Here is a 13,644-nt window from a genome sequence, read left to right as displayed (position 1 = left end):
TCTTCCTCTCGCTCTGACTTCAACACAAGCCATTACAGTGTATTGTTTGTCTGCACGTCTTTGCAATTACTCAGACAGCAGCGAGGGTGGAGTGTGATCTCATTCATTTAACGGGCGAGTGACTGATGATGGAAACTTTGAATTGATCTAAAATGAGCATCAAGTCATTTTGGTCAGGTGGTATTTGCTGTCAACAGCTATTATTGAGAACAGTTGGCAATCAGCGCTGACGGTATCTGTGGATTAGCTGACACATAGTTTCTGGAAGGGAACACTTGATTGCTTTCCAGTGTAAAGTTTTGAGGCTCGGAGTCCCACAAAGCAAAGTCTATGCATCCCTGTTGTGTTGGTGGTAGCAGAAGTGTTAGCAGCAAAGATCTCATAACATCGAAGACCAATCTGCTCGGCTAGATACAAGCAGAGGTGGTTATATTTTTGTGATTATTAATGAGAACAAAGCAAGAACAAGGCACCACACACAGCACGTGATATTTCAACAATTTATTCAACAACTTCATAGACATTTCTTAAGAAGTGTGCTGCTTTATTTTGATGTTTGATAAGTGCGGGAACCAAAGCTTTTTACATGCACATGGTTTCAGCACGGACACAGGCTATACGTTTTTATCATTTCACTTGTCATTTTTTAAAAATCACACAGCTTTGAATACAGCAGCTGATGGAGCTACCAACAACCAGTTCAATGATATACACAATAACCAATTTTCTCTTAGAATTAAAATATAAAGAAGGGAAAAACAAGTAAAAACCTACAAAGAAAATAAAGCTGTAAAAATCAGAAACAAACCCTACGAATGGCGCTGAGTGGATGAATCCATGAATACATGAGTCCAAGGATCTGCACGTCACATTGCTCAGCTGCTTTGTCTGTGTATGCACATTGGTTAGTTCTTAAATTAATTATTGTAAATACTATGAAAACAAAATGCAAGTCACACACTCAGCAAACAAGAAACATTCCTTTCTTCGACTGATCTGGAGTTCCCATGAGCGGAGGGGAATGGACTTTAACAGGGGTGACAGAGGAGTAGAGGGGTGAGGGGTTCACCTTGAACACCAGATCATAGTCCTACATGGTGTTCACTGGGGCATCCATTTCTTTAGATACATCTTAAATACATTATATGACTTCTACCTGAAGTTTAAAGTGTCTAAATCTGTTTCAGGTGCAGTGTAATAGGTCTTTGGCTGCCCCAGTGTCAGTTCTTAAGACACAGATCCAAATAATCCCAGCACACAAGTCAGTAACATCAATCAACAATTCCAGGTGCCATGACTCAATATGTTTATTTGATCTGTGTCTGAGGAACTACCAAGCCTTGTCAGTCTGACCTACCTCCTTGTTTACTCTGTAACTCATACATTTTCTCCCCAAGTAGAACGTGGGTCATATGTGTGTGTATGTGAGCGGGTATGGGACTACTGGTGGGCACACTGTACCCCCGGCCCATGGTGGCCGCCCTCTTCGTCGGAGCTGTCGTTGTAGGCCTCTCTGCGGCCGCCCGATGACGAGCTCTGGCTGACGTCGTAATCCTGCAAGTCCACCTCCTCTGTGTCTCCGGTGATGATGGGCGGCTCTGACCGCGAGGGCAGCATATCCTCCAGCTCCTACACATGGAAAACATTCATCATAATGCAGCTATAACAGACAGTCTCATGTTTCATAACCGCACAGTAGTGTCAAACTGTTGTGGGGCCGAGAGCATAGAGCTACAGAAGGGATTCAGCTGCTACTGAGGACCAAAACTCGACTGTATTCAGAGTGCAACATCTTCAGGGAAAATATGAAGTGTTGCCATGTGAATACAAGCGCTAAATACGTAACCCAATTCTGACCAGAATAACTCTAATCCCTGAGTGGAATTACTGGTATGAATATAGTTGCAAATTCTTACTTGCTGAGGCCCAATCCTTCTCACTCAAATAAGGCATGTTTTCTTGCTTTAGTTGACCTACAGTGCAGCACAACTACATATACAGTACCAATCAATTTATGTCATTTGTCTAATAACAATAATAATAATAATTTGAAGTCCAACTGGAATTAATAACATCGTGTTGAAAATTAAAGGTTCTTTGTCCATGGTAAGAGAAGAGAATCCCTGTCCACTGTCCCATTACTTGCAATAAACTGTACTTATACACCTCTAAAAAAATATCTAATCTTATCCTTTTATCTATAAGCTATTTTCTCGGTTAAATCCAGTCTGAAGAATTTTAGCAAGACCTCAGTCCCAAGAGCCCATAGAGCATTTGTTTTGTTCTACTAACAGTCCCAAACCCAGACATGTGTCAATCATGTTTAAACCCTGACTCCAAGACTTGGACCATCATGGAAGTTTTCAGAAAAGGTTAATATTTTGGCACTTTTTCACATCCATCGAAAGCCTTCAGACCAAGAAGCAGTAAAGACAATGTGGTGTTACCTATTGGACACATCCGCATCAAGAGAGAGGAATGGAGTGCACAGTATCATTTCATAACTCAGATAGCACTTCAGGTCGGATAGTAATATTGAGGTGGATGATGATGATGAGGGGGAGGATGTTGACCGCTCACAGTCAGAGAGACAGAAACAGAGTGGACACAGAGAGGGGGGACAGCTCAGCCCCTTCATGTAGCCGCATTGTCAAATGCAAGACACAGGGACAGTGGCAACAGCCAGGGATATACTCAACTCAACTCATAAGAATAAAAGTCGGTGTGCAAGGTTTCTGTGTGTAATGGGTTTGTCTGAGTCATGGATTAAAAAAAAAAGCATATGGAAAAAAATGGACTTTGTGTGCAAAGACCGTAAGAAAGCCAGAAATTATTCACATTTGAGAGGCTGAAACCACTTGATAATTGCAGTTTTTGCTTATAATCAACACTTAAATGATTAATAAAATAACTGCCTATTTATTTTCTGTCAATCAACTAATTACTAATTCATAGTTGATATTTACTGGCCTCATGAAGGTGCATCTTGGGAGGAAAAGAGCTATGAAATGAGAAGCACAGCAAACACGTTTTCGTCATTTTCTTTCTAGTTTCTCCTTGCCTGCATTACTTGTTTTTCAACCAAGTTACTTAAAAAAGCCAGCAAAGAAGGATCCACTGGGGAAAGTGCACTTGTTAAACTAATAGTGGCCTGAGAGCTACTTTACTAAGATATTTTGGAAATTGTGGAGTAGTAGAAGTAATGCTGCAGCTGTTTGAAAACCTTAAAAACCTAAACTTAAAGCATTGGTTATTGGGCTGAAGAATGGTTTGATCCTCTCTCTTCAATACCACTGCCAATAACACACCGTCTGTACCTCCTATTCAAAGCTACAATTATAAGAACAATTGTGTTTACATTGTGTCTATGTGCCACTGGCAGCTGTGATACCTCCTACAAGGATTGAGGGCTGAAGAGCATTTCTGATCTCCAGTATTTCAACAATACTTTAAAAAGACTGCAGATTGGTGAGATTTATTAGTTGTGTAATAAGGCTCACTGTGCACTTTTGAGGATTCCCCTGACACTAGGGCTTGTGTTTGTGATTTTACAGCTGCTGATGTTGCTAAATAACTCTGTAATTCTAACTTCTAAATTCTTAATCTGACACCTTAGGTCATGACAAATTCACATGGTCAATGTAATCAACACTGGTAGTATGAAGCATTGGTTCTGGTCAACAGCTGTTCTGAGAGTTTGTATCTTCATTGTAATGTGCCATAGATTACCAGAAGATGACAGACAGCAAATAATTAAAGGATAGACATGTCGTACCGCAAGTTTCTCGGGGCTGATCCAGTTGTTGTCTGGGAACTGGACATCAAACTTGACATACAGATCTCCCTTCTCAAAAGGGTTTCGGTATTGTGGCATGCCCTCTCCTCGCACCACCCTGACTGAGCCTGGAAAAGATACAGCATGTTAAAAAACAAGGTTTATTCACAACAAGACTCTCTACACACCCCAATTTGTTCATGCAGCATACTATATTATAGCCAATTCCACAACTCCCAAAGATGTGTAGTGTACAGGCATGTAAAGAAGCCTAAGGGTGTAGGAGGAACATGATAGACTAGTTTTTCCAGAGATTGCACTGAGGATGTGGATGATCCCACTCTTCCCTCATTTATCAAGCCCTGTTGATGTGTCCTTGAATCACACACCAAAGTCACTGGAGCTGCCTCGTGCCTTCTCAATGTGCCTCCTTTTTGTATTCAGCTCTCAGCGCTCTGCTCAGGATGCTATTACTCCACTTTATCTTTACATGGCAAATGTTTTCTTGCTCCTGTATAAATGTACTGATGGTTTATAGAGCTCCTTCAAATAATCTGCACAGTGCCATTAAATATTAACACTTGTCACAGGTGCAATAGGGGTGTAATGATCCATTGACCTGGATTGATCCTAATATTGTTTCATATCAGTCACGGAATCGAATTGAAATCGCATTGTGACAGACTTCATATCAGCAAATATTGAATCATCGACTAGGAAATCTATACAACATTGTATTGTGATGAAACTAGTGATTTACACCCCTTATGTGCAAATAGAATCTAGCCACCAATCACTTCTTTGTAGTGATGCACAGAGACATTCTCTGCACAACTTTTAGGAAATACAGCCTGAAAGTTAGTCTGGATTGTGTTCAGGTGTGAGGGCATGTTAATGGAACCCATTCCTTTGTCCTGCAGCTAAATGACCGCAGCCTTTTCCTTATTAATATACAATGTGTACATTTGATGGATGAAATGTGTTAGACTACAGAAGAGAAACAGATGAAGTATCAAGAGTGTTAACCTGGTTCAATGACTTTGCCAGCAGGGTACTTGACAACAATCTGTCTTCCGTCTAAGTGTTTCAGCATGAACTGGAAGCCGCACAGCGCCTCCACCAGCCCAAGCTTGTGGTTCATGAACAGGTCATTGCCATCTCGCTTGAATGTCTGAAAATATAGAGAAAGAGATTGTTAAAATATTGGTTGGTGAATGTTACTGTACAAACACCATGGCTCATTCTTTTGTCAATGTCTTGAAAACATCCGTTGCATAGTTTCTTAGTTAGATGCAAAAATAATTAAATGACCCAATGACCACAGTCTTGACACAATCAGCAGTCAGCAAACCCATAGCATTTGCTGGTGAGAAGCAGTATACCAAACACTAACTGTTGAATGTGAAAAAGCAACAGAATTAAACACTATCTGGATAGCTCATTACATTTGTGCAATTTACTCCAAGGAATCTTGATGTTCGTGTTAATTTAATTTTTTGCCAGCCAAAAATACTTCTTTGACTTAACTTAGGTTACTGAACACACAGAGAAGCAAATTAACCACCCCGTTAACACAACAACTATTTGTTTGTTTGTTTCTACCTTATTTTCATGTATTAATCACAGGCGTGGCATGTCAGTTAATACCTGAAGTACCTGTCAGTGTTATCTGTGTTGCTATGGCCAACTGTAGTGACTCAATTTGCAAACACCATACACTAACATATTCTGACATCTGATCTGATAGATATCACCTGAAAGAAAGACCCAGAGGCATTGCTACAGCTCAGCCTGCTGCTCCAGTTAAACCAAACTTACTCTGTATTATCAGAGGCGACCTAACTTGTGCAAGCGGCCAGTTACTGCTGAGGAAACCCAATTAAGACAGGGAGGGACAGCCAGCTTAGTGTCAACTGCTTATAATTAATCAGCTAAAACTTTAGTGGCAGCTCCTGCTGTTATAGTGCAGAAATGTTTGTGCGCTTCAGTGAACTGTTTTTCATTATTAGGCAGGATGTTAATAAGGCCCAAATTTGTGTTTTAGCATATCCAGATTGTATCCAGATTGATTTTGTAAGTCTGGACCACAAAAAAAAACAACAAAAAAAAAAACACATAAAATAAAAAATTTTGCCAATCCGATCCAGACCACATTTGGTTTGAAATGCTACTTTAATTGGACTTCTACGCATGTGTCTCAGTCCGGCGGCATATATCAGATTTCAAAATGTCTTTTCCACCACTCTTCACTGATCCCAAATGTCCTCCCACGCATTCTAAAACTAGCAAGCCACCTATAGTCAAAGTTCCCCTACATGTACAGTCAGTAACCTTACTTTGCAGATAACACCACACCTCTTGCTACACAGTGAAGCCCACCATGACTGCAGCACTGAACATCGCAATGTATACCAGCCCCCTCTGCCATGCGAATTTACAGCACGATTGTTTAAAGGACAAAATATGATGGACCTCAATTTTTTCATGCTTCTGTGTTGAAAAGCAACATCACCAGTGTAGCTAGATAATTAATGAGTTAATGATGCCTACTTTGTTTCCACAGCAACCCATGCATGTAAGATGGTGATGTCTGGACATCAATGAAAGAGGTTGTCATGGCCTAAGAGCCTGGTCGCCTGCAATTTTCTCAAGGAGCTGTTTTTCATGGATCCCTTAGAGTGGTAATGAAGGACGCAATACTACAGCCATGTGATGCCTACTGCAGGGTTTAGCCAAAAAAATAAATTAATTTAAAAATGCACTTCTGTGGCTCTGATGCAGCTCTTAGTCTCTGTTTGCAGTCTAGTGTCTGGTCCAATAACAGCAAGAACATACCAAGAAATTCTCTGAATTTATGTCACGTGAAATCAAGAGAACTTGGTTGTTACAGGTTGGCAGGCATCCATTCAAGTAAGTCCATGTGCTAAGTTAATACGATGTACAACTCTGACAGCAAAGCAATGTCAAGACAATATGGTTCTAAGCACTCAGACAGTTGAGAGGTCTGAAGCACCACCAGCTGGACCCGACTGCTATGTGCTCACTGAACTCTGTAATCCTGTTGCAGAAATTGCATATCACTTATTTTCCTGTACAAGGAAAATGGAATTTATAATGGAACATTTTCTACACTCTCTCACCACATATTGGAAAAACCAGTATGCATTCAGGCAATTCAACCCATGTAGGACTATGCATGACTTTTCGGTTAGCCCCAATGTATTGATATACAGCAATGCATTTGCCAGTAGCTGGCTGGTTCAGTATGTGATCATTCCCCTAAACACTGCAGGAAAAGAAACTATCGATTCATCCAGAGAGAGAGGTGGAATACAGCCAAAACATAAGGCTGAAGGCAGGAAACCACAATGACAGGTCATCTATCTGCTGTATTGTCCTAGTCTAGCATACCTGAGAACACGTGTCTGCGCAGGCTGTGAAAACTCTAAGTGTTCTCCCATAACTGCTTCCAAATGTGTAACAATACAGTATTTTACTAAACAAACCCACCCACACTCATCTTAATCATTTTTTTATTTTATCAAGAGACCAGGCATTCTTCACACACAAGTATTTTGACAGCTCTATTTGATTTAGGTGCAATTTTTCACAATCTGTCACACAAAACGCCAGATGCGTCCAATACAGCTACATTTCACACGAGCAGTAGCAAAGGAAGGAGATCCCACCAAATAATGCTTTTCTAACCCAACTAAATCAAAGGCAGACCATGAATGCATTTGATAAAACTGTCTTGCTAATGAGGATAACAAACAATTAAAAACCTTCAGCCAAAGTGCAATACATCAAAGTGGAAAAGCAAAGTGAAAGAACAACAACAGTGGACAACAGTTGTCAGACAGCAAACAGAAACTATGGTATTTGGGATCTAAGTAAACTTTTTGAGTTTGGCTTTCACTGTGATGCAGCAGTAAGATCTGTTGAGTTACTGTATATTCACTGATGGTAATAAAGCTTTGACTAGTAAGGTTCTACACAAGGTCTGGATTTGCACATCTTTTGCTGCTTTTACAGTTTTACACAAAGCCAACTAGTTTAAACCAAAACTGACTTGTTAATCTCAATCCTACAGAAACATTAACTTTTTTTTAAAATCTAAGATACTAATTTTTCTTTTTGTAAAAGTAGTCCATCAAGAAACATGATTAACCTATTCCAAGCAGTTCATAGGGATTTTTTCGGACGTATAAAAAACAAACTCTACTCCTATACAGCTTCTTCAACAGCATATTAGTCACCTCTGCGCCCACATGCCTGTGCCTGATGTAGCAGGTACCAAAATATATATGTGTTGCACACATGGTATAATCTTTATGCATAAAGAGAATTTCACAGAAACAGTATAACAAAAAAAATTAACCTCAAAAGAATCCATCAGTAGGAAGTTGTGGCCAGGTGAGGGAAGTTGGCTTAGAACTGAGGTCACTTTTTTTTATAAGCAGGAAATAGTATCTGACATATAAAACTATGAACAGAGTCCTAAATACATTTACAAAAAAGAGAAAAGATCACTCCTATGACAAAGAGTGCATATGGGAAATAGAGTTACAATACTAGGGAACTGTCCCACGTACCTCATGCTCCTTTTCCTGCAGGACAAGGACTATATCTCCAGGCTCGACGCCAGGTGCCTGGTCAGCCTCCCCTCCAAAGGTAATTTTCTGGCCGTGCTTCATGCCTTTGTCCACGTGGACCTCCAGAATCTTCACCTCCTTCACAACTTTCTTGCCCTCACATTTTTTACAGCGGTCTTTCTCACTGATAACTTCACCTGGAGTGGGTTAAAGGAGACAAGGAGAGGGATATGTGCAGGCGAAGTACCATAATACAGACCAAATGACTGATCACAGTTTAGATTATCTGCTCCTTACCTTCTCCATTACAATCAGTACACACAGACTGCATCTGTTGGACCATTCCAGGGGCCAGCTGTCTGATCATGATGCGCATGCCACGCCCCCTACATGTTGTACATTTTTGTACAGCGCCCGTCTTGCCTCCCTGCCTGCACGCACACACACACAATCAGAGATGGATTCATGATGAGAGACTTTGGAAACAAGACAAAATATCAACAAAGTAACATGCAGTGTGGATTTAAGCACTGTGTTTGTTTTACAACTTACCCATTACAAGTGCTACACAGTACATTCTTGCTAAGTTGTAGTTTAGTTGTTTTTCCATTGTAAACGTCCTCCAGTGACACCCTGTAGAAAAAGTTTCATGTTAAGATACAACAAAGAACAGATGGTATACCACATTGGCTTGCAATGAACACCAGAGACTTAAATCTTTCTCCCACCAAAATTAAAACGTGTATGCAGGATATTTTAAACACGGGAAAACTCAATAAAAATACCCTGTAGACTGCTTTCCCATTACCAAGCTTGGTCTTACTTGAGTGGATGGACCATGTCCTCTCCTCTCCTCCGACCTCCATTCCTGGAGCGACTACTCTGGCCACCCATGAATCCAAAAAGTCCACCGCCGAAGATGTGGGAGAAAATATCATCCATCCCAGGGCCACCCCCACCTCCTTCCCGCAAGCCTTGTTCTCCATAGCGATCATAAAGTTCCTTCTTTTCAGGGTTGGTCAGCACTTCATAGGCAAAACTGATTTCTTTGAACTATGTTTAGGGAGGACAGAAAACAACAACAAAAAATTGTAACAAGATGTAATTTCAACTGTCATAACAGTAGAGCCATTTTGACAGCAAATGAAAAGCTCAGGGCCTAGTGAAATTTCTATTAATCTTTCATCTCAGCTCTGGTGGGAACAACAGTGACATCAATCTAAGGCAAAGCATGCCTCAGGTTGCAGTATCCTTACATAAAGGTCATTCCACACTTCATCACATGCCCTGTCACTCAACATCCTATAAAACCCTTAAAAAGTCCTAGAGTTAGAAACCAAAAAGACAATAAAGTCTGTAAAATGAATACAAATCATTTGAATTTAAAAACTAAAATATTATCAGCAGAACAATTTGTGTATTTCACACCACCTACTTTGAGCCAGTCATTTCAAAAATGACTCAAGTTTGAAGCATTAACATAGAATAGCCTTACACTATTAAATCTAAGACTTAAGATACTAAGGCAGTTCAACAGGATGCCAAAGACTCCATTCAAAAAAGGTACTGCAGAGTTCAATCAACACCTCTAATTGACATTATCTCAACACAAACTCAACATCAGTTATGTGTCCGTAAAGGATGAACTAGGCACTTTATTTTCTTCAAAGCAAGTTTTTCCCTATTACAAAGACTGCCCTCAGGCTTAATTCTCTATAGCTGCCACATCCTTTTGCTAACAATGTGATCCCCTGCTGAGAAAATGGCATTCTGCCATATGGGAAGTGATGGAAGGGAGGCCCCTAGTTCTTAATGTTTCCACTGATTTTTCCAAAAATGCTACATTATAAGCTAATGACAATATCATGTAGCACTGTAGGAGGTATTTGGTGATAGGGGCTGAGAAAATTCAATTGCATGTTCAAGAACAAATTGCAGTTGTAGAACCTAATAAGACGGATTCAACATAATCAGAAAAGTAAAACTGAAATGGAAAGGTATTTTATACAACAGTAAAAGTACGGCAAATATCCACTGTTACAATAAAAACTTAGTTATGTAGACAGTTACCAGGCCACCCCCCACTCACTCCAAATAGTGATTTATTTATTTATTTAAACCATACTGCACATCAATGACTATCTGTAACAACAAAAAAGACAGGCAAAAAGACAAACACTGATTGGGAAGTGACAAAGCTTTGGTTCCCCTCAAAAAGCCCCTTTTAAGCCCGATTTGTTGAGGCAGCAATAGTCGTAAATCAACATATTGTTCTTCTGATACATATTTTTGTTTGCTCCCCATTGTAATTTGAACAGAAACAAAATTTCCCATCCACAGTAAAACCTACCTATAATATAATACAAAAACTGTAAATGGACTGCATCTATATAATGTGTTTACGCCTTACCAGACAAAGCCCTTTACAATGTACCTCTCATTTACACAATCATTCACTGATGGTGATGGAGCTGCCATGCAAGGTGTTGGCCAGCCCGGTGTCTTGCTCAAAGACACTTCAACGTGCTAACAGGAGGAGCTGGGGGCCAACCTTGTGAGTATGAGACCCTATCTATCTCTTGAGCCACAACCACCCTTCAGTGAAAACCAGAGATGACTGTCACAGATGCCTTACCTTGTCACCAGCATTTGGGTTCTTGTCAGGATGGTACTCTTTCGCCAATTTCCGGTATGCCTATAAGTACACAGAAGAGGGAGTCTTTTTAGACATGTTTACTGGAATCACACACCAGCATGAGTCACTCTTATGACGGAACCTTATATACTGTTTACGCAATCTCACGTGTTCCCCTGACATAAACCAGATGTTCCTGCCGGCAAAACACTACTTGTAACTGCGTAAACCACTTAAATAAAGAAGTTTATACCCAACAGTTTAACTCTGTCAGTTTCCTGTAATTACGATAGCGTTACTCACGACTTTTAACTACATTACACCCGTAACTTAATTACCATTTTGTCAAAAACGGCAGTTCAAAATGTCTGACAATTTAATCACTGTTGGATAAACGTAAAGATGCTAACTAGCAGTTCTTGCTAACAGCAACCACAGGCGGCGTTAAGAGATATCGCCCTAGTTACCAAGCGTTACAAACGTTTGCCATCCCGTCTAATGTAGTTCAGTAAGATCTTAAACACTACATACTGGACACCAGCGTGTAACCCTTAAGTTAAACCTAGATTCGCTCACAAGGAAATGCTTAAAATGGCACACAATGTGTAATCGGCCAGCGTTAGCTGATGCTAGCCAAGGTTGGATCAGTTTAACTTCATTTTAGCATGTAACGTAAATGGCATAAACTGGTTGAAGGCGATAAAATCACCCAGGCCCCACTGCGAGTGCCAAAAAAAGTTGTCCCTTCTTATTGTCAAACGTTAACAGTAGTGTTACTGTACGGTCAAACTGACGTTCCGTAATGGGGAGATCGATACTCGAGTCGGCTTCTTCTGATTAATTTGTCACGCGACACAAATGTGTGCTTATCAGTCAGCTAACGTTAGCTGTTAGTAGTTTCGAGCCTTCGGGAAAATCAAACTTACGTTAGCTTACCTCTTTCTACAACCTTCGATGGGCTTAGCTAGCTAACTACATGACAAACACCTGAGCTAAAGCTAACGTGAGGTCAATCACTTGATTCGTAACGTCACAAGCTAGCTATCTGAACTTCACATCGCGTTTTATATAATTTCACCAACACAAACTGTCCTGTTTAAGACAAATGAAATTTTAGACTGACTGAAGCTAAAATTAAAGAATGACCTGTTCTCACAGAGCCCATAATCGTTAAACAATTCAGCCGCATCGTCACATGAGTATCCAGGCCGGTTAGCTCGTTAGCAGGCTAGCCCGTCTCACGGCTAACTAGCTAGCACCGCATAGAGACGCATTTCCTGATTGTAGCAATTTTAACCTTTTGAAACTCGACACAGAAACGTGGTATAATTCCGTGGTTTGTTCAGCCGTTCTTGTTTAATTACCTTCTTCAGCTCATTTTCAGTTGCGGATGGAGACACTCCGAGAATGTCGTATAGTTTAGTATCTACAACAGTCGCCATGGTGTTGCTGTGGATGTTGCTTCAGCAGGGAGGTGGATGGACAAAGAGAAGGAGCCGGTGGAAAATGTTTTGCTCGCCTCGTGTCTCAGTTTCCGGAAAGTTACAGTAGACGCTCTGCGTGTCCGCTGCTGCCTCCAGGCTGCCGGTGTGCTAAATGACTGCTGATATCAGCTACCACCACACAAACTGTAGCTCATGTCTTTAAATTATCATGAATAGAAAAAGTAATAAGCTAAATAAATAGTTCTAATGTATAGTCATCTGCCTGATAAGGTACATATTACATAATTTGACTGTAGTGAACTCAATTATTATTAACCATCCACATAACGTTTTTACTACTCTGTAAAACCAACCTGCCAAGGGACTACGGATGAAAATTAGCCTGGGGCTATAATGTATTATATATTATAATAATATTATTATAAATATTGCATATTTACATGCAAATGTTCATTAATGTGCACTGTCCCTTCTAATTTAAATAAATAAATAAAATTAAACATAAGATGTAGTGTGGGTTTGTTTTGTACATGTAGGTGTGGAGCCCGAAGGGACTGTTCTTCACTTATCAGAGGAGGGGGTAGCTGGGGTGTGACCTTATTTGTTACCCTCCCCAAAGTTACATTTTCTCTTGAGCCTCCCTGATTAACTTGGGAAAATACAGTACATGACTCTCCATCCACCATAAATTAGCTGTTAGATTTTTAAAACTCTTTGATCTTTGATGTTTGAAAGTTAAAAGTTGAGGACAAACTCCTGGAGTTGAAAAAAGCCTTGGTTTTTCACACTTGTCATGCATGCTCAGCAGAAACAGTTTATTTTGGGCTAAATTTCAAATAAGATGTAGAATAAATTAATTTTGATGAAATATAACTATTTAAGCTTATATTTGGTTATGATGTTTCTGATGGAAGCGTTCATCCCACATAATGTTTTCATGGACTGTCGGAAATTTGAAAATCCAACAGTAATTTCTGTTTTTTTTTCTTTCCCAGTTTCTGGCTATGGTAACTGTCTAATTAGAGCGATTTTTAAAGAGAACATGCCCTCCAAAAGGGTTTGGAAGACATGTTCTCTTTAAAAATTGGTTGTAAAATAAATACAAATTACAGCCATTTGCAGTTGTACTACTCTACTCTAAGCCAAAATAAAAAAAACCTAAATCTCTCACCAGTGCTTAAAAAGTATGTGACA

The 13,644-nt window shown here is 40.0% G+C and overlaps 1 protein-coding gene across 1 annotated transcript; it reads right to left on the bottom strand.

The window, feature by feature from the left end:
* Window positions 1-486: 486 nt before the first annotated feature.
* Window positions 487-12,529, bottom strand: dnaja2a (DnaJ heat shock protein family (Hsp40) member A2a). The gene is made up of 9 exons (XM_049602394.1): window positions 12,370-12,529; window positions 11,006-11,065; window positions 9,194-9,423; window positions 8,923-9,003; window positions 8,668-8,801; window positions 8,371-8,567; window positions 4,802-4,946; window positions 3,776-3,903; window positions 487-1,629 (listed from the first exon to the last, which is right to left on the bottom strand). Exons 1-9 carry the CDS (start codon window positions 12,445-12,447, stop codon window positions 1,441-1,443), a joined length of 1,242 nt encoding a protein of 413 aa, XP_049458351.1. The 5' UTR covers window positions 12,448-12,529; the 3' UTR covers window positions 487-1,440.
* Window positions 12,530-13,644: the final 1,115 nt, after the last annotated feature.

The sequence above is a fragment of the Epinephelus fuscoguttatus genome, linkage group LG2 (genome assembly GCF_011397635.1).
Source record: "Epinephelus fuscoguttatus linkage group LG2, E.fuscoguttatus.final_Chr_v1".
Classification (NCBI taxonomy): domain Eukaryota; kingdom Metazoa; phylum Chordata; class Actinopteri; order Perciformes; family Serranidae; genus Epinephelus; species Epinephelus fuscoguttatus.
The sequence above is the reverse complement of the archived record's forward strand: the minus strand, read 5'-3'. Positions and strand labels throughout refer to the sequence as shown.